Source organism: Bombus vancouverensis, chromosome 9, assembly GCF_051014615.1.
Source record: "Bombus vancouverensis nearcticus chromosome 9, iyBomVanc1_principal, whole genome shotgun sequence".
NCBI classification, from domain to species: Eukaryota; Metazoa; Arthropoda; class Insecta; order Hymenoptera; family Apidae; genus Bombus; species Bombus vancouverensis.
In genome coordinates, this window is record NC_134919.1 from 14,564,049 (window position 1) to 14,583,606 (window position 19,558).

At 37.2% G+C, this 19,558-nt stretch overlaps 1 protein-coding gene across 1 annotated transcript; it reads left to right on the plus strand.

Moving 5' to 3' along the window:
- Nucleotides 1-718: 718 nt before the first annotated feature.
- On the plus strand, nucleotides 719-19,260 carry LOC117158857 (uncharacterized). The gene is made up of 5 exons (XM_033338212.2): nucleotides 719-866; nucleotides 7,971-8,073; nucleotides 8,152-8,237; nucleotides 10,876-10,980; nucleotides 15,014-19,260. The coding sequence occupies exons 1-5, from the start codon at nucleotides 842-844 to the stop codon at nucleotides 18,391-18,393; spliced, it is 3,699 nt and encodes a 1,232-aa protein (XP_033194103.2). The 5' UTR covers nucleotides 719-841; the 3' UTR covers nucleotides 18,394-19,260.
- The last annotated feature ends 298 nt before the right edge of the window (nucleotides 19,261-19,558 follow it).

A 19,558-nucleotide genomic window follows, 5' to 3' on the forward strand; every position in this document is an offset into this window, starting at 1 on the left:
GAGATTGGAGTGGTTTGCAGAGAAGGGCAAGAGGATGTGCTTAGAGATTTTGGAGTTGTATCGATTCGATTGGTTTCGATTGAATCTTTTATGGATACAACTAAAAGGAAGCATCCTAAGTACAGATTCGTTTCATCCTGTAAATATTATAACGTATTACGCGTATTCCGTATATTTTTCAATTTTGCCCAAACGAATAAACGTTCTGTCTATAATAAAATACCAAAACTGTACCGTTTGGCCAGTATGAACGAGCAGAATATAATCAGGAACGTTCCTGCGTGTTTCTTCTACGATATAAACTTGGCATTTGTTACGTGTATCGGTGCAGTCTAAATTTAGTATTGGAAGAAGGCTAAAGGCACCCTGTATCCTATCTAGACGACTGTTCGAAAGATAAATTATTTAAAAAGATACCGTAGCTGTACCATCGCGAGAGTCTTTACATTCCAAAACTGATAATTTTCCTATTATCGCAACTTTTACGATAACTTTTATTTTCCAATTTGCAAAATCGCGCTGTATCGTAAAAAATTCGCGAAAACCAAATGTTCCGTCTCCGTCATTCGTATATCGTGTAGCTTACCAAATTTCCTTGTTGTCAGAGGCGCGGCAGAAATTCCTCTCGCGGAGGGATGACCGATGCGTGTATTGGCGCGGGTGAGAGGTGGAAAGCGAGAAGAAGAAAGGTAAGAGGTGCGGATCCCTTCCCTTTCGTTCAGAAGCTTGGAAGAAGACTCGAGAGGAGATCGGTGTAGTCGCAGTGCATCGGCTGCTACACGCTGGCCGAACGTTCGACGTCGGACACCTTCGCCGGGACACTCATGCAACGTGCGACAAAATGCCGACCACGCTGCCCGTTCTGTGTAAGTGTCGTCAACGTGAACAGGAATCCGATTTCGACCGCGTTCTACCGTATAGCGTACGATTCGAGGCCGATTCCTCCCAGGCTACGCTCGACTTCGACAGAGTCAGATCGATTTACCTGTATGGGAAACGTAGGTCTTTTCCTTCAGCGACAGGTAAGAGCTGTCCATTGGTTAGCCCAAGAAGGTGTAGAAATCGTCCCCAAACGAAGATCGAATCGCGTGTTAACGGATGACCTTAGAAGGTGTTCGGTTGACGAGGGTTTGACGTGGTTTGACATGGTTTGAGGTGTCTGGCTCGTAGTTAATTCGTGGTGCTCGATTAATGGTGGGTTAATGAAGCACTTCGTAATTGATCGATGGTGTCCGCTCTATGGTTATTTAATTCGTAGGTGTTGGATTACAACGCGTACCTAATTTGTACAGCAGCGGTTGTTTGATTTGTGGTGTGCGGCTTGTGGTTGATCTGTTAGTCTGGGATTAAGGTTAGATATTTAACTAACGCTTGGTACAAAGTGTCCACAGTTGAATAGTGGTATTCGGTTTATGGTTGTCTGATTCATAGTTGTTGCATTGTAACGTTTAATTTGTTTGTATTCGATTTTCAATTCGAAATTAAAGCTACATGTTTGATTAACAGTTGGCGCCAAGTATCTGTAATCGAATCGCTATATTCGATTTATAGTTGTTTCATTCATGAATTATCTGATTCGTAGTTATTGGATCACACCGTGTTTGCTTCGTATGGTATGCTCATTTGTTCCGAGGTGTACAGTTTGTGGTTGATTCGAGGAGTCCCATTTTTTATGTACCAGCACATCTGACTTGCGATATCGTATTTATAGTCGGATTGAAGTCGATTTTTACTCGCGTTAACTTTGTGTCGTGTCTTGCATTAGCATGTATCGAAAGGTTCGACTTAAATCTTTATTGAAACGTTTGGCTCCTATCTGAAAGATGATCGAATGTAAGGAAAGAATGTCTACGAGAAGTGACAAGCATATTACAATGACGGCAATGGCTATATTTACGCGTTGGTTGATAGCTTTTGTGTCCTCAGTGACGGTCGAAGAAAAAAGCATGGCTGTTGAGTAGTTTGACAGCTATATTTTTAACAGAAGTACGAAGCTGATGTTAGTTAAAGATAAGAGAATGTAAAAAGGGACGAATAGATACTTTAATACTAGAACTACCTTCGGTGTAAATGAACTATCTCAAGGAATAACGATCAAGTATCTCTGACAATCCTTTAAATCTTAATTTAAACCGTAATTAATAAAATTGAATAGTCAGATGCTTCCCGGGTACGATCGGCGCATATTGGGGCCATTTTACAAGACCACATTATGTGTCCGGTATTTTGTGGCTAAAACCTTATGAACGTATCACAAATTAATAAAATTAAAAATGTCGTCTATAGGTCAAGGTAGTGCAGCGATTAGACACAAAATAGCAAAGTTCACGATTCCTAAGTACAGTCATGCTGGCGATTTCTCACGAGACTTGCCTCGTACTGTTTATACTTTGTATCGTACGTAACTGCAGCTGTGTATCTCGCCAAAAAATCAACAATTTTCGGTTCGTCCCGAGTCACTTTCGCAGGTTTGCCTCGTACTGTCTGCATATAAATTTCTAGACGATGAATATTCAGGAATTATGTCAACATGAATATTCTATAAGTACGAAGCACCGAGTGTGAAGTAATTTGCTTCATTTTCGTCTAATTCTCAGTTCATTGATACTTCTTAACAGAATTCAGAAATAACGAGCTTTAGAGGGATTAATCTATTGGAAGATCATTGTTTCAACATTGCGGCTGTTGCGTGGGCGTAATTTATTTCGTTTGGCATTTACTTGGCGAATAAATTGGTGAAATAATAGATCTGCCTTCCATGATATAACAATGAACTCTGAGATATTTTATTTACACTTCCTCTGGAAAGTTTGCAGCGTGCTAAGAATCGAACGGACAGTTCCTTCGAGAAATAAATATTACGATATTATTCTTCTATAGTATCGAAGCTAATCGTATCTAATTATATGTGAAAACGAAAATTCTATAGTTACGATATTCCGATCTGTCAGAAAAACACACGGAAAGGTATGTTTCGTCGAAAAAGAAAAAAGTGTGTCAAACATTTGAACCTGATTGTGCATGCAACAAACTTGGAAATAATTTTCTTTAATCTGCGATATATGTTAAATCTGCAGTTCCGCCTTCGCGCGATACAAGTGAAATCCTGGTGATTCGTGAACTGCACGAGAGACAGGAACACGTAAATATGTTCTCACGATTCTACTCGGTGTATACAACGAAATTCTGTTACGATTGTACGAATGAACGAGAGATTCAATTGATCGGAAGTAACATGCAGATTGTCACGATAGATTAGATAAAATACAGATTGGAATTTTTGCTGTCGTAACTTCTTAAGAGTCCTCGTGCATCTGATCGAAGTTCCTTATTAGTTAAAGTATTATCATTCTGTCGTGACTTTTTCATTTTTACGAGTTACGCTCTTCGGATATATTTTAATTATCTTCTTAATTAAAAGTTCTTAATTAATGTCCCGGAAAAGAAGGTAACATTCTTTGTTAGCGTTTTTATCTTTCTTTTTGAGCGTTTCTTCCATTTTAACGAAATGGAACCTTTTCTATTTTAGGTGAAAAAGATATTCTAATTTGTCGATATATTTAATGGATCGCGTGTAAATTACGGAGGGATGATCTTGTAATTATTTCGCTCGTTACAGTTTATTCTTTACGTCGTCGAATATACATGTAGAAATTGCGTAACATCCTTTCACAGATAAATTCTCACCGTCAGCCGTGCATCAATCAGTAGCTGATCGAATTGCAATTGAATTTAACGTGGCTACTGGTTTCTTCGTGACGACAGTGAGAATGGAGCGTGAATGAAACAAAGAGCTGAATAGAACAGTAAAAGCAGTACAAACTTTGTAATAGTCAACTTCGATGAAGTTGAAACAAATTACACGCGAAGTACCGAATAATTTCTTAATCGTAAATATTATTTGAGAAATATTAAGAAATTGAAGAAATTAGGTATTAGCAGAAAAATTACTGAATACTTGTACATCATCTTAAATATTATTTTACGTTTTGAAACAAATAAAATCTATTTTAAGTAACATATTTGTTCTTTTTAAATTGGTATAATTTTACACGATAAAAAGTTGAAAAGTACAGAAAGGGTAAGAGATTGGAGTTAAGTATGAAAAAGAAGAAACAATCTCAACGAAATAAATTAAAAGAAAAGAATTCTAACTTTCGAAAAATTAACTGAATTACGTAATAAGTATACTAAACAGTATCTAGATGGCAACGAAACATCTGTAATTAAAAATGCAAACGAGTGACTTTTAACATGAAAACTTAACCGAATGACCTGGTCTTTCACGATTTACGGTATGCGCGGCTTCCAACTTCTTAGCCATCCAACTTCGTGACCTTTCTTGCGTTCATCTTTTTAATGCCAACATCTACCGCGAGTATAGAGCCTCGCAAGAAACATTTTTATCTCCCGAACAAGAGTATCAACCGTGTGGAATCCATGGAACTCTGATTCTGAACGATAATTGCCCCTCCCACGACACGCGATCCCGTTATCTCGCATTCTCAATGACATCATTGAGTGCTATACTTTTTTAATTAGGTTACACGCGAGAAAGCGTCCGAGACAAAACCTGAAACTGCTCTTCTACGTCTTTTTTTTTAGATGTATTTTTAGACTGTATACATTTATAGATTTCTATATTCTAGTGAATTAATTAAAGAATATCTTTCTATGAAACAGGATTATACTATAAATATTACGCGATAAAATTCCTTAATTTTTAAGTTAAGCCGCGAATTTTCGACCAAGCTGTAGTTATAATTATTTTTTCGAATTATAAGATTGGCAATTTTTTTTTTTAATTCATTTATTAAAATTTACAATCAATTCTCGCATTGAGAATTTTCAGTAATTTTTTCTGGCGTGGCGCAGTGACATGGCTAATTATTTATAATAAGTTAATACTTATTATAGATTGGAAATAAAACGAAAACTATATCTTTTTCGAAACACGTATCAATAGAAATACCTACGTTAAATAAGAAGAAACACGATAAAAGTACAGAGAAATCTAATTGAGGAATCTAAATTGTCGTAAAAATGAAACTGAATTTTGAGAGAAGTACAATCTTTAAATTATATTTCCTTCGAATGGATCTACCAATTACGGCTTAAATATCTTGAAACAAAAGCAGACAGTTCTTTCACAAGATCAGTTTAATTAACATGTACCGCTGCGTTTCGTAAAAAGTAAAAAATTTGCTTCAAGATTCAGTTATCTGTGTAAATAAATCGAAAAGGCTGATTTTTCTATTCTTCTTGTCAAGTCTATAAAAATATTGTACGATATAGCCATTATATCTTAAATTATAGTCACTGGAGTACAGGTTAATGATGTACTCAGTGCGTCACTAGAATTTCGTCACAAGGATTCTTTTCGTAATAAAATGGAAGCAAATGTCTGTTGCAGTAACCAGAGTGTGCGTCAGAGACGATGGAAATTCAGTGTTCTGAGTTAATGCAACTCGCGGCCCGCAAATATGAATTATAATAGTTGCGACTATACAGCGGTGACGAAACGTCGCCAGAGATTCTACTGACAGAATCACGAATTACATAGAACGAAGAAGGCAGAAAAAAGACCAGCGATCATTAAGGAACAATAGGTGTTTCTCCTAAATTATCTTAAACGCTAAATTGTCAGGTCAAGTGACTAAGGCAGAGACTTTCGTGATAGACTCGTCGCAATTCAATTTTCTGTTTGTGTTCTCGAGACAAACAGCGAAAAGACTTTAGAATCTTAATGAATCACGGCCTTTTCACGAAATTACAGTTGAAACGAAGATTAATTGGACATTTTAGCTAGTTTTTGGGACAAACGATAGCTTCAGCTCGAACAGTTAATTAAAAAAATAAATGTATATACAGGCTGGTTGGTAACTGGCGGTACAAGCGGAAAGGGGGTGATTCTACGCGAAAAAAGAAGTCGAAAATATAGAATAAAAATTTTTCGTTCGAGGCTTTGTTTTCGAGAAAATCGACTTTGAATTTTCGCTCGGTACGCGTGCACTTTATCGCGTCTCGTTATAACGGATCTCACTGTAGATCGTCGTCTCGATGGAAAAATTAAAAAAAAAAAATTTTTATTCTATATTTTCGACTTCTTTTTTTGCGTAGAATCACCCCCTTTCCGCTTGTACCACCAGTTACCAACAACCCTGTATATATATCTGTATGCGTGTTAGAATTCTGCTTTAAAGTATTGGGTTGGCAACTAAGTGATTGCGGATTTTGTCAATACCACATAATGACAAAATCCGCAATCACTCAGTTGCCAACCGAATAACTTTAAATAGTTTTTGAGACGATTAGTAGCTTGTGGTCAGAGAGACGAGGAAAACGAGAAGTTAATATACGAGAATGTTACTAAATTGTATTGGTCGGATAATATTGGTTAACAAATTTGTTAAATAACTAGTGGCCTGTGGTTAGAGAGACGATGGAAATACCAAATGAATATGTACGTGTTAGAATCTTAATAAATCACAGTCTTTTCGTTAAATTACTGTTGACAAAATTCTAGTTGGTCGCCTTAACCAATTTCGTTTGAACGAATAATAGATTGCAATGGAAGGAGCAATGAAATTAAAAAACAAATTATTACGATCCTAATAAATCACGACTTTTTCATCAAACTGTCATTATAACCTGTTTCTTGAATAAATTGATCGCCACTTCTTTATTACGCATATAAATTTAGTAAACCGGGTATCGACGAAATCGAGACGAGCTGGCCTCGGTCAGTTTCTCAAAAACGACTGCGAGGACGAGAAAACAAATCGATTTAATTAATCTAATTGAAATAATTATAAACGACTGTCTAATCGATTACGAGAGACGCGAACGTTTAACGCTATTAATAGCGTTAAAAGCCCGTCATCGGATAACGCTAATCGGTCGTTTGTGCTCGTTAACATCTCGAAAATTGATCGAAATTTCCTACTTTTACTTGCGCCTTGGCAAACTTTCGAATTCGTTTCGCGACATAGAACGCCTTCTTTCTCTTACGACGAACAAAACGCGCCAGCTTTTTCAACGCACGTTCAAATATTCTCGAAATAGAGCGCTCGAGTACTGGTTCTAACGTATAAAATACTAAACGAGTCATCTCGAGTGGTTCGCTTTCGAACTCGATGGATGCCTATAACCGGATCGTGAGGCTATTGTCTCGCTCGACTTTGTTGTTTTACATGATTGGATGACAGTCGAGGGAAAGATGGTCATTAGAAGCGACGAGCTGTGAATGAGTGTATCGATTAGAGGGGAATCGTAAAGGGGCGATGTTATGTTGTTGCGGGGGATCCGGCGTTGGAGGAGCAGCGATGTACGCGTATGTAACGCGAAGTAGAAAGTGGAATTCGCGGATCGGGAGGAGATGATAAGCGGCTACGCCATGCGTTTCCTTTGCAAGCGTTGGAAATGGAAATAAACGCTGCTGTATCGACCGAGACATTGGGAAAACTTGCAGATCCGAAGCTTGGGAATTCGAACGTTGAAATTAATCTTACGGGGTACAAGAGGAATTTGAAAAAGTTTGCAGATTAATCTCTCGAAGGACGCATTTTTTAAAGTCAAAAAGATATAACGTTTTTCCGAACAGGTACCGATGTATCCTACGATCGAGGATCGAGAGTATAACTGCTGCGATTCATCACGCGGAAGACGAGAAGAATTTTAAAAAGTTTGCAAATTAACCTCTCCAGAGAGGTATTTTTTAAAGCTAGAAAGATATTTCTTCTTGCAAAGACGTATCGATATCCTCGATGTTTCATAAAGTGAACATAATTCCAGTGGTTAACCGTGTTTTGCATATTATTTTTCTCAGACTACATACACGATTTTTATTCTACTTGGAATTATTATTATTATTATTATTATTATTATTATTATTATTATTATTATTATTATTATATTTTTAATCATTCGCCTATGTAACATCTCTAGTAGAGGCACTCCTCTTTGCACAGATCTCGTGACGCTGGTCTTATGCAACATTCACGGCAGTCTTGAACATGAAATTCCAAGGAGGAGCTTCCTGTCACGAAGAGCCATTGATGGTACCAGGGGGAGGTATTGCGTTCGTTTCGTTTCGCGTGTATTCACGCGGATGCGTGCGTACGATTAAACAAGCCTACGATGTCGTTTCAGGAAGTTCTTCGATCCGGAAGAAGAGGGAGCGTTCGACAGTTACGGATCTGCTGGTGGCCAGTACGATCCATACCAAGAGAAAACAGGTAGATTGTTCGTTTCTTGTCCTTTTTTTTCTATGAAATTCCTTACTAATTAACGCGTAGCGATTTTAATGATTTAATTTTATGCCAATTAACCGTAAAATCACGAAATTCGTCGAAACGACGAATTATCTTGTTTTATCGAGATGCAACGTACAGGGGAATGTAACTTGAAATTGTAATTATCTTAACTTTCGATCTCGTAAAATGATATAAAGTGACATGTAATCGAACGAGATGATATATCGTTCGAATGATCATTTTTCAAGTATCTTATTTCAACAATGTCCGAGTCTATATCGCCGTGTGTTACTTAAAGTGTGAAAAATTTGTAACGTCTGGATTTAATATCGCTGCCAGATACTGTCAGCCATCGTAATAATTGATAACTGGTTGAACAATGCTACCTAACAAAGTCGATGGCACTGTGAATAGAAAGATCCTTAACAAGGAACGACGATAACTATCTGTAAAGTGATTCTATGAAAATAATCAGTCGGAGAATGGGGACGGGTCAAGGAGTCCCTTCGTTTTCTCGCAATTTCTAATATAAAAACTAAAATTGACTTTCCATTAAATCTCCACTGCGCGGATGAATTCTCGTTAACATTTCTCAATTTTCATCTTTAGATTTTATTTGCCTGCAATCACAGTTACTTTACTCTTATGTCCCCAGCAATTAATAACTCGTGACATCATTTTTATTCATTGACACGATTATTTAATACGTCTACAGTCAACAAAGAGCATTGTCATAGGAACGGAGGTGCGAATAAAAAGGACTCGCAATATGCTAATTCTCCGACGCTTAGGCGGTATGATGTTATTCATCTTGTTTCTTTTTCTTCGATTAATTACGCGTTGACACCGATTCCATCGATCGATGCCAGTGTTGTTAAAAACAGACACTCGTTATGAATGATCGATCATTAGAAACGAGGATTCGTGTTGCAAAATATTTCCAAGATTCTCGTTATCTTCTGCATTTCTGCAATTTTATATTCTCATATTATACGTATATTTTCAAGATTCTACGTGGCTTCTAAGCAGCCTCACGAAAAGTACAAAATTACTGCTCCTCTCGACAAGCGTAAGACTGTTTAACGCAAGGTACAATCAATCTTACACCAAGCCGAAGAACTTCTCACTAGGACGATGATCTATCAAAACGAGGCAAATTAGTATCGACACCTTTAACATTAAGTACAGAAATTACGAGGAAATCGATGGGTGAATCTAAATTGCTATACGAAGGTCCTCCATTAAAGATATAATTGCGAGTTACAGTCTCTTTTACAGGTACGAAGGAAAAATCCTGATTACCGAGATTATTAATAATTTTTCTTTATTTTTCCATCTTCGCAAAGTATGAACCTACATAGTTAAATACCGAGTGATAGACGTTCCGTTGGATTAAAAAGCAGAGTCGTCGGACGAGGACATTATCAAGTGGCGTGAAAGGCGTTAGGTATGACGGATGATGGAAAAATCGCGCCATAGGTCACGTGAAACCTCTCGCGACTTACAAGAAGCAAACCGAAGAAATCACGTGTGGCGCTGTAAACGAAGCGAACACGTCCTGTTAAATGTCACACACGCTGGATTATCCTGACGAGGTGTTTTTCACGACCTTGACTCACCACGAGCCATTATGCTCCTTTATGTAAGGCCTGGCACGTGATGATTCAGTTTCTCCACGTGAAATCTGTGTTGGTCGAAGCTTTCATTTTAATCATTGTTTATTCGGTTTTGAATATTTCTTTTCTGGCTGAGCAGATATTTTACATTTACACTTTCTACGATTACGTATTATCTTATCGAATTATATATGAGTAACCTTGTCCTCTTTAAATAAATTCTGTTGCATACTGCACGGAGAAATGAAAGAATAAAATTCAATCGATAATTTTCTCATTATTTAAAATCTACCATGATTGGATTTATTGTAATTTTACTTTATCTTCGAAGTTGAAGAATCGACGAAGAAATGCATATTGAAATAAATATTTTATGGAACATAGAACAAAGAGATTTAATCGAATTCCAATGATTCTTTACTTTTACGAAATGGATCACTTGTATAATTTATCTAAAGATCTGGTGGAGTACAAAAGAATTTTTTAAACGATTTTTCACTAAAAAGTCTAAGAGCCTGAAATTTGATATTTAGTTGTTGAAAAAGTGAAAGTTTCTATGCTTTGCAAGAAGTTGGAGTTTTAAACAAACGTAAGTGTGTTTGCTCGAACAAACAATTAACAGGCCATTCATAATCATCGTAACATTTACCATAATTCAGAATGTATACCTTTCGTTCTTAGCATATACGAGCACAATCATCGCATCGTTCAAAGTTCATTGAAATGCTCACAGTCATTCGATGATATTTATTTAATGTCATGCTAAGACGATCTGCAGATGCTTGCCATTCTCTCCAATTTGTTACTACAATATACGATGTAATTTTGGAATATCTTGTCGGTTTTATCGTCGATAATAACTCGCAATATAAAATCAATGGCATGGCTATCCAATTCATTTGGCTAATATTATTCACGTTTATTAATTCGACGCTTCTTGTTCGACTATTAAGCGAGCAGTGAATACTAAGCGATTGTATGTTCTTTTCATTTTTTTGTTTTAGATTTGTCAGACATTAGGAGGAACGTGCCAGGAGAACCAGGTATTGATTATCCGGCATACACGACGCTCCCTCAGACAGGTTTCACGTGCGAGGGACGCTCACGAGGTGAACTAAATTGCTCCTTTTTCTACCTTCGTAAAACTCAGTATATGGTTAATACATCATTCCGGAATAAAAATCTTTACAAGATAAGAGATTTATTCGCATAGAATTTCATCATAAAGTTGATATAATTCTTACTTACTATTTATATCGTTACACATAGATTGAATTATATTTTTGTAGTTAATATAACTAATTATAGTTGTAATCTAATTATCTTGAAACAAAGGTACTTTGTATAATATAACTGTACGATAAGTTTTAGAGAAATAGTTAGAGCAATTAATTGTTAATCTAACAAGCTAACAAGTGTCTTGTAAATATCTCGATTCTCGATGGATTTCCGATTTTTTCTTCTAGAAATAATATTTCTCTTTCTCTATTCCCGGAAGCAATACATCGGCCACGTTATTTTACAATTTTGCATTCGTAATTTTTCGCTGAAATACTTGGGATTTTTAGATAATATAAGACAAAAGATTTCTGCAGTGACTGATATATAGAATCGAAGCGAGTATGCTTCTAGATGCAATTCAATTCCTCGGAATAAAATCGAAACAGATCTACGTACACCTTTACCCTCAATTTCACTTCATAATGCTGCGAATTACTACGTACACGAAGAGATTCTGTTCGGACAGCTAATGCAACCACGTCAGAATTAGTCAATTTTCACATAGCAATCAATGGTATGACCGCTTGATCTTAACCATTCAGGTCGAAAGAAAGCGGTTGAAATTGGCATCTATATTAATAAAATTCATAGATTGCTTGAAATTGAACGTATTTGTCGTGAATATCTTTCGAATCAAATGGAAGAGAATATTCACTTCCTCCGTGAACGGAGCAGTAAAAGTAAGAAAATTCTCGATACAATAATATGCTTAATAATAATAATATAAAATCTTTTTTAAATCTCAACTTCCTTTTGGGATTCGTATGTTTAATTACATAAACTTTCTCATTTATGAAGAATATTAAATCAACCATATGAAACTGCAATGGCATGACCGTTTGATCTTAACCATTCAAGTTGAAAGAAAGCGGTTGAAATTGGCATTTATATTAGTAAAATCCATAGATTGCTCGTCCGATTGTTCTGCCAGAGTTCGTAGAAACGAAATTGAACGTATTTGTCGCGAATATCTTTCGAATCAAATGGAAGAGAATATTCACTTCCTCTGCGAACAGAACAGTAAAAGTAAGAAACTTCTCTATATAATAATATACTTAATAATAATAATAATAATTTCCTTTTGGGATTTGCATGTTTAATTACGTAAACTTTCTCATTTATAAAGAATTTTAAATCGATCGTATGAAACTACGATCTTCGGTATTACCCTACTAAATTTAAATCCTGCAAAACGACATTTAGTATACACCAATTATTAATAAAAAATATTAAAACAAACGGTTTTCAGAGTGTACGTATCCCATTAAAGATCCACGTGCATCAGCTTTATCCTACGACCGATTACCATTGATTCACACGTGTTTCACGCTTTTCCACGTGCAGTATCGATGTCAAGGATGTCTCTCACGCACACGATGCTAGCACGTGCGACCTGTGAAATCCATTCGCAGTATTTTCTTCGGTTTCGCAATAGGTCAGCGTTGCACTAGCCGTGGGGCAAAACTTGTCGCAAAAATCGCACGAAAATGTTTGCCGATGTACATTTCAGCTGGAAAGGCAAACGTTCGCGTCGCCCAACGAAACGTATTTATCTTCGGCTACGCGTGTTCGTTCAAGATCTAGTATGAATCTTCTTCTTGCGTCTTATGAAAACTTTCAGCTCGTGGAACGTTGCCAGAAGCAAAGTAACGATAACAATTGAAACTTAGGAGATTGTTGGAATTGTTAGAAAATTTTTATACAGAGTCGAAGAAGAGAGGTTCGATCTCCTGATTTGGATTAGATTCGAGTTCAGTTTGGATCGGGTTGATAGAAATTGAAACTTGTCAAATCCATACAGTCGCTAAAAATCTTCCAGAGAACTGTTGATATAATCTGACTGATAAAAATTAGGGACTTTTAAACGTTCATACCGACGAGAAAATAATCTTTTGTCAGTTTCACGATTCTTTGCTGTGAAAATAACAGGTTCGTTGGCGATTTCGTCCACAGACTTAATTACAGTTATGAACAACGACCATTTAGATAAGTGGCGCGAATATGAACGAGTTTCAGAAGGCAAAAGAAAGTACAGTCTCAGTGTAATACTCTGTTATATAGTTTCTTTATTGAGCAATATCCTGATAATCTTGTACAGTTATACGATGTTCCTGCAGAAGCAACAGAATGTCGGCGAAAGCGACTCAACAATAAGATAAAGGCCAGACGGATAATCCAAACGATTCTGACGCGAGGCAATCGCCGTTCAGAAGCTTAGTATGCTGTTATTCAGCTGGTTACAAATCGGCACGGTGTTTGACTTTTGCCGATGGAAAATAGCGAAAGCTTAATATTTTATCTTACTGTATGGGAATTTTTCTTTCCTTTGAAAAGGGAATTACTTTGAAGTTTTTTAAAAATTAATTTTTTAATTCTGACGTTTGATTAAAAATTTGTATAGAAAGAGGAGTTGAACAGTTTCAGTTTCGAATATTAAATTAAATTTATTCTATATGCGTGTGTGTAAAGAAATTAGCCAAAACTTGCAACGTCTTCTTGCAACGCATGTAATTGGGATCATCGCGAACTTTACAGAACCTGTCATTCTTTCCCAAATTTATCCGTGTTTAATGGAAAAGTGTTCGATTTTTGGTCATTTATTTCGTCTTAAATTTATACAATAAAACGTCACGCGATTCGTGTTCCTTTATTTCATCCTGTTTAGTCTTTCTCCAAGTTTTAACAGCTTCTAGCTCGCTGGATGTTGGCCGTATCAAAAATTTGTCCAGAAGATGGAAATTGTTTTTTTACTTATGGGTTTGCGACGTGATTTTTCCTGGTTGTTGGCTAGCTTAGGCGACAGACAGTACAAATATGATTACCCTAATATGATTACAAAAAGGAAATTAAATACTCACATCCTCGATCTCTCTTTCTATCGACTCTATTACGATAAATTGTTTGGTTTTCTCGTTTGGTTTCAATAATTTGTTGTTGGTTTCTAAAAAGCTAAATCACGCTATCTTATAGCGAAATTGAAAAAATGTCTAACACGTCCAACTGGCATTAAATCAAACGCAATTCTAAAATAAAAATCGAAGCCTCACGACTTCGACTTTTCCGTCTTTCCTGAAAGAAACCTCGGTAACTACTTTTAATGCGTCATCCATCACTGTTACGTTCGATACACACGATATCCATTTTCTTGTCGAAAGAAATCGTGGCGAGCATTCATAGAATGAAGAAAGCAACTTAATTGAAATTTCCAAGCAGCAGGTCATGTCGCGATGAACACTGGGGCGTCTTTTGTATCGCGAGTTTAAACTCGCGGAAGAAACCGCGTTATTAGATAATTCAAAGGAAGAGAGAAAGATGTCGAACAAGCATAGAAACGTCGTCTCGCGTCCCTTACGTAACGCGCATCGTACTTAAACATTGCTTATTGCACGATTATCTTAAATTGAAAAAAACTGAATAAAGGAAGATTTAGGAGACAGGAGCACGGATTGACCAAGTATCGATTGAATAACGAATCGAATTGTTCATATTTCGTTTTGGTAAATCGTTGAAATTCTTTTGGAAGATACAGTGTCATTATCAGAATGGAAAATAAAATACCCAGTTAGTCGTATTGAAATATCGAAATTCAGGGAATTGGAATCTAAATTTCTCTACTAACTAAGAGAAAAATAGGAAGAAAGAATTAGAAAAGTTTTTCAAGTACGTGAAATATTTTAGTCTTTTATAAAACTATGGATTAAAAATAATAATTGAAAGAATGATAGAGAGCTTTAGAAATGTCTGTCATCCGAACACTCGGATATTCAAAAAGTGGAGATATTGCAGATTTTGTATTTCGATATCGAAGGTTATTACGGAATCTCATAATCTAAAAAAATAAACATTTCTAATTTTCCTTAGGGTACTACGCGGACGAGGTGGCGGGATGCCAGGTTTTCCACGTGTGCCACGACGTATTGGTCTCCTCCTTCCTCTGCCCCATAGGCTCTGTATTCAGCCAAAAGCTGCTCACCTGTGACTGGTGGACCAAAGTAGACTGTTCAGCTAGCAGCAAATACATAGACGTGAATCGTAACAGTTACCAGCAAGATGACGACGAGATGATTCGAAACGCTTACGCAATGATCAGTCTCCAATCAGGAACAGACGTGACCAAGGATGGTCTGGTGGATCCTGATCGAACTGGAAGCGTGGTGGACTATCAAAGAGGTCCAGGAAGAATTCTCGACTATTCTTCAGTTGACACAACAGGAAACGACTTGAGGACCAATTTCGAAGACTATCGCAGACCTGCCAATCGAGATTTCCTGCCACCCTATCAGCTCAAAGACAAAAAGCCGGAAATTAGTGGAAATTATCAAGGCAAATTCTATTCTAGCGAGAAATCCAGGTCTCCCTACGAAGATTCGCCGATTATTCGAGTTCAGAAGATCAACGATCCAGGATATGGAAACCAGAGGAACAAAGATTTCCAGGAGACCTATCGAAGGCCCAACGAGTTCACCAATCAGTTCCAACCATCTTACGCACCTACTGTACCGACTGTCACCACTACAACTAGGAGATTTTACTCTCCAACTGTCCCTACCACATTCAAATCGTCTACTTTGGCATACAACAAGTTGGACCAGGCGATAGACAGCTCTGAATATTATCTTTCGCGCAGTAGGTCAAACAGCTTCGTCACTCCTCCTACCAGAGTCTTCTCGAACGACGACAAGAGTAGACAGGATTTAGGAAGAGACTTGAAAATATCTGAAGCTGTTTCTTTGAGGAAACCGAACAGGGATGACGATTATAGTAGACAGGAGAGTTACGAGTATGATTACGACGATGTCAATAGCGACGAAACGAAAGACGAACGTCCTAAAGAGAGATTCCAAGTGAGAGTTCTCGACGATTTTAATTACAATCGTACCAAAGTGTCGAACGGAGGAAGTTCTTTGTTTGATAGGGTCTACGCAGGATTCAACCACAACAGCAACGACGAAGAACCTCTGGACGACTTCGAAACGAGAGGTAGCATTGGTCTAGGCCACGCGTTTCATCAGTCGTTCAGGGGAATCTCGGTTGACGAACAGAATCCTGCGAGAGACGAAACCAAAGTTTATGGTGAAACTCAAAGAGGAATTAATTTCAATAAAGAAGAGATTAAGTACACCTTGGTCAGACCGGAGCCTACGCGTTATCCCGCAGAAAAGAAAGAGGAAACGACTGAACAATACCAAAGAAACGATCAAAGAGACACCAAAACGAATAAGGAAGAATTTCTGAATAATTTCAATACTTTCCCATCAACGACCGCTTCGTCAATTATCGAAAGTACCATCAAAGCAAGCACGAATCTTCACGAACCACGTTCTTCGATATCAAATGGATCGAGTGATTTGAACAATTCTACTGACGTAAATTCCGAATTTTTTAATGAGAAACATTCCATCGATACAGAGGACAGTGGTTCTCAAACGCCTAGACCAGTCGAATTTCTAGAATCTCCTCAAAAGACGCAAAGTAAGTTCCAGATAAAGGTGCCAGATATACCTGAAGGATCCACTTTATTTAATCGTTACACGACTCAGAATGATGAACCTAGTTCAAGGACGACTGAGATACCGAGGTTCCAGAGCATTGGTTCTGACGATTATGTCGATCAGTCTACTTCTTTCGACAGAAACACAGGAGTAACGAGCAATTATGGAAACGTAGAGATCTCTGAAGACTCCAGTTTGCAGAATCATGGTAGTACAGTGGCTAGACCCCTAGTACCCTCCACTGGGTCGTGGTTTTCTTCCTCTTTTTCCGATCAATCGAATACCAAAAGTCCAACGAAAGATTACACCAGGCCCGAAGAAGGTGAATTTCCTCACACAAATCATTTTGATCCTTCTTTCAAATCTACGAACGACACTGAAGAGAAACTTGAGGATAATAAAAAGAGTGAACTTCGGTTTACCACAGATGATGCTGTTCAGAATTCCAGGACGATTTCTGTGAGTGCAAGCACCGTGTCTCCGCCAAAGATTATAAAAGCTATAACATCCTCAGGTTTCGTGAACTCTTCAGGAAGTGTTTCAATAATTAAAACTCCCGAAGAATTGTCGACACAGGGACCGATCGGAATTTCGACATCTCCCGTGACTAAATCTGTCGATGTTGAATCTTCGGTGTCAACTTTCAGACCTGTAACGCATAGGAGCATAGAATCAGGCAGAAGATCGGAAGAGAAGTCGAAAGATGACAGAGATAGCGTAGAAGCCTCGACCGTGAATGCTTTACTTGGATCCATCATGCCAGAAACTCTAAAGCACATCGAAGAAGCTATAGAGAAGAATAATTCGCCTTACCAAGTGACGTTGACGATGAACAAAGGCGCGGAGCTGATACCTACCGGACAAGATATAATTAGCAAACTGATAGCCCAACAGGGCAAAGAAACGTCGACTCTCAATGACGAGATACACGAACTAGAAATAATTAGATCTTTGGAGCCAGAAGTTCATAGAATGACAGAGTTACAGATCACTGCGGCGAATATTTCGGACGCGAGAAATGCGTCTAACTTCGGAAACGATTTTATAAATTCCGATCTAACCGATTTTAAGGCAAACAACCCGAATACAGTCAGTCTTCTTCAACTGATGTCGGAATTAATGAAGCATGACCGAGTTCCTCGACCATTTTCCCTGTCAGTCGCTCAAAATCCGGAGCTACAGACAGTAAATTCGAACGTGCAACAGCCGGATGAAGCGACATTTAGGTCTCAAGAGAGTTCTGCGCTGCCGAACTTGAAAACTTCTGCTCCTCGATCGAAAGAAGGGATTCTGGATCAGCTAGAGCAGCATTTCGGAGAACCTCTTTACAGAGAACAGAAAAAGATATTTGATCTTCCTGAGAAACAGAGATCGATTGATTTCCAGACCGCAGTTCTTTTTAGGAACACGAATAAATACGAGGAACCCAGCACCGATAAGACGATCGTGCCGATTGCTCAAACAAATTCTAAGATAGATATTAGGTCGACGACGACATCTACGCCGAAGACCACGTTTGCCACGAAATCCGAGAAGACTGTGGTGAAAACAGAATTTGTACCATCGATTGGATTCTCTTTTGACACCGACGAGGGTAGAGAAGAATACGTTGAGGCTGTTTTAGGTGGCCTGATCGAGCCACAGGCAGCAGAAAGTCAGAAGAAAGAAATTATCTCGAAAGAGAAACCAGAGGGAGAGACGATTTTGAAAAAGAATGAAACAACAAAAAGTGTCCCAGAAGAGGTTTAAGGGTTGTTTCTAGGATGATTTTTCCAAGGATGAACTTAGGTTTAGAACGAAATCTGTGATGTCCTGCCGTTTCGTGCTTTCTATGATAGATCTTCTCGACTATCTTTTTTCTTCTCCCTTAATCGATATTTTTGAATATTTTCTCTTTTATTCTCGGGGGTATTACGAGTTCGAGACTTTTGTAATTAACGTCCCTTCCTTCGTGATTGAAAAATATAACGAATCATTGAATACAGAGGGATTATGGTATAATAATTTGAAATGGGGGATTAATAGTTTTTTTACCATTTATGTTGCGAGAGAATTAAACAATCGAGAGGATTACAAGTACGAAATTTGTATGAAATTAACGTTCCTTGTTTCGTGATTTAAAATTTCAACGAGCTTTTGATGGAAGTCTTGGAAGACGGAGATTAATATTTCTTGTTACCATTTACATCGTAAGCGAAGAAAAAGGGCTGATATATAATTAGTTTCATTAACTCTTTCTAGGATATTCTTACTTTTAATTAAAGCGACTAACATAACAGTGAGTTGGGTGTAAAATGTCTTTAAGGTTTTAAGATAGAACTAGACGTAACATGTATAAAATGGTAATTATATTATCGTTGTTGATAAGATCTATCATTGGTCTTCAGAAAAACAATATCGTTACTATTTGATAATACAAAATACGTTTTACTAACTTGATAACCTACCAATGACAAGGAACAGGGTTTCGATACTGTAAACTATAGATTCGTAGATGTGTGTGTTAATGTATGTACGAGTGTGCAAGAAGCAATAGTAATTATACGACTATTAAATTGTACCTTATGTAACCCAACATTCTAATGATTCTTAAATATATCCTATCGTTGCGAAGAAGAGCTTCTTTATTTCCTTTTGAAATTCCTTTAGACTTGAAAACGTTGAATCTTTTTAAACTTGGTTATTTAAAATTTACAATTCGATAAGTGTGAAATTTTTTAATATCCTACAATTCGAAATTTTGAAAACTCGAAAATCTGGAGTTTGGAAACTAAAAGATAAGAAAATTATTCGATTAAATATTTGTTAAATACAAACATTCAAGATTTAAAAATCAACGTTTTGAAATTCGCAAGGACTGCAAATTTCTCCGTTGTTAATTAATTATATAAACATACTTTTCTCTAGTTTGCCT

What these genes read in the sequence shown, in the direction of transcription:
- LOC117158857 (XM_033338212.2), top strand. Translation starts at nt 842, where the DNA reads ATGCCGACCACGCTGCCCGTTCTGT. An exon ending in TCCATACCAAGAGAAAACAG is followed by an intron (nt 8,238 to 10,875) that starts GTAGATTGTTCG and finishes TTTTTGTTTTAG; the next exon opens with ATTTGTCAGACATTAGGAGG. An exon ending in GTGCGAGGGACGCTCACGAG is followed by an intron (nt 10,981 to 15,013) that starts GTGAACTAAATT and finishes AATTTTCCTTAG; the next exon opens with GGTACTACGCGGACGAGGTG.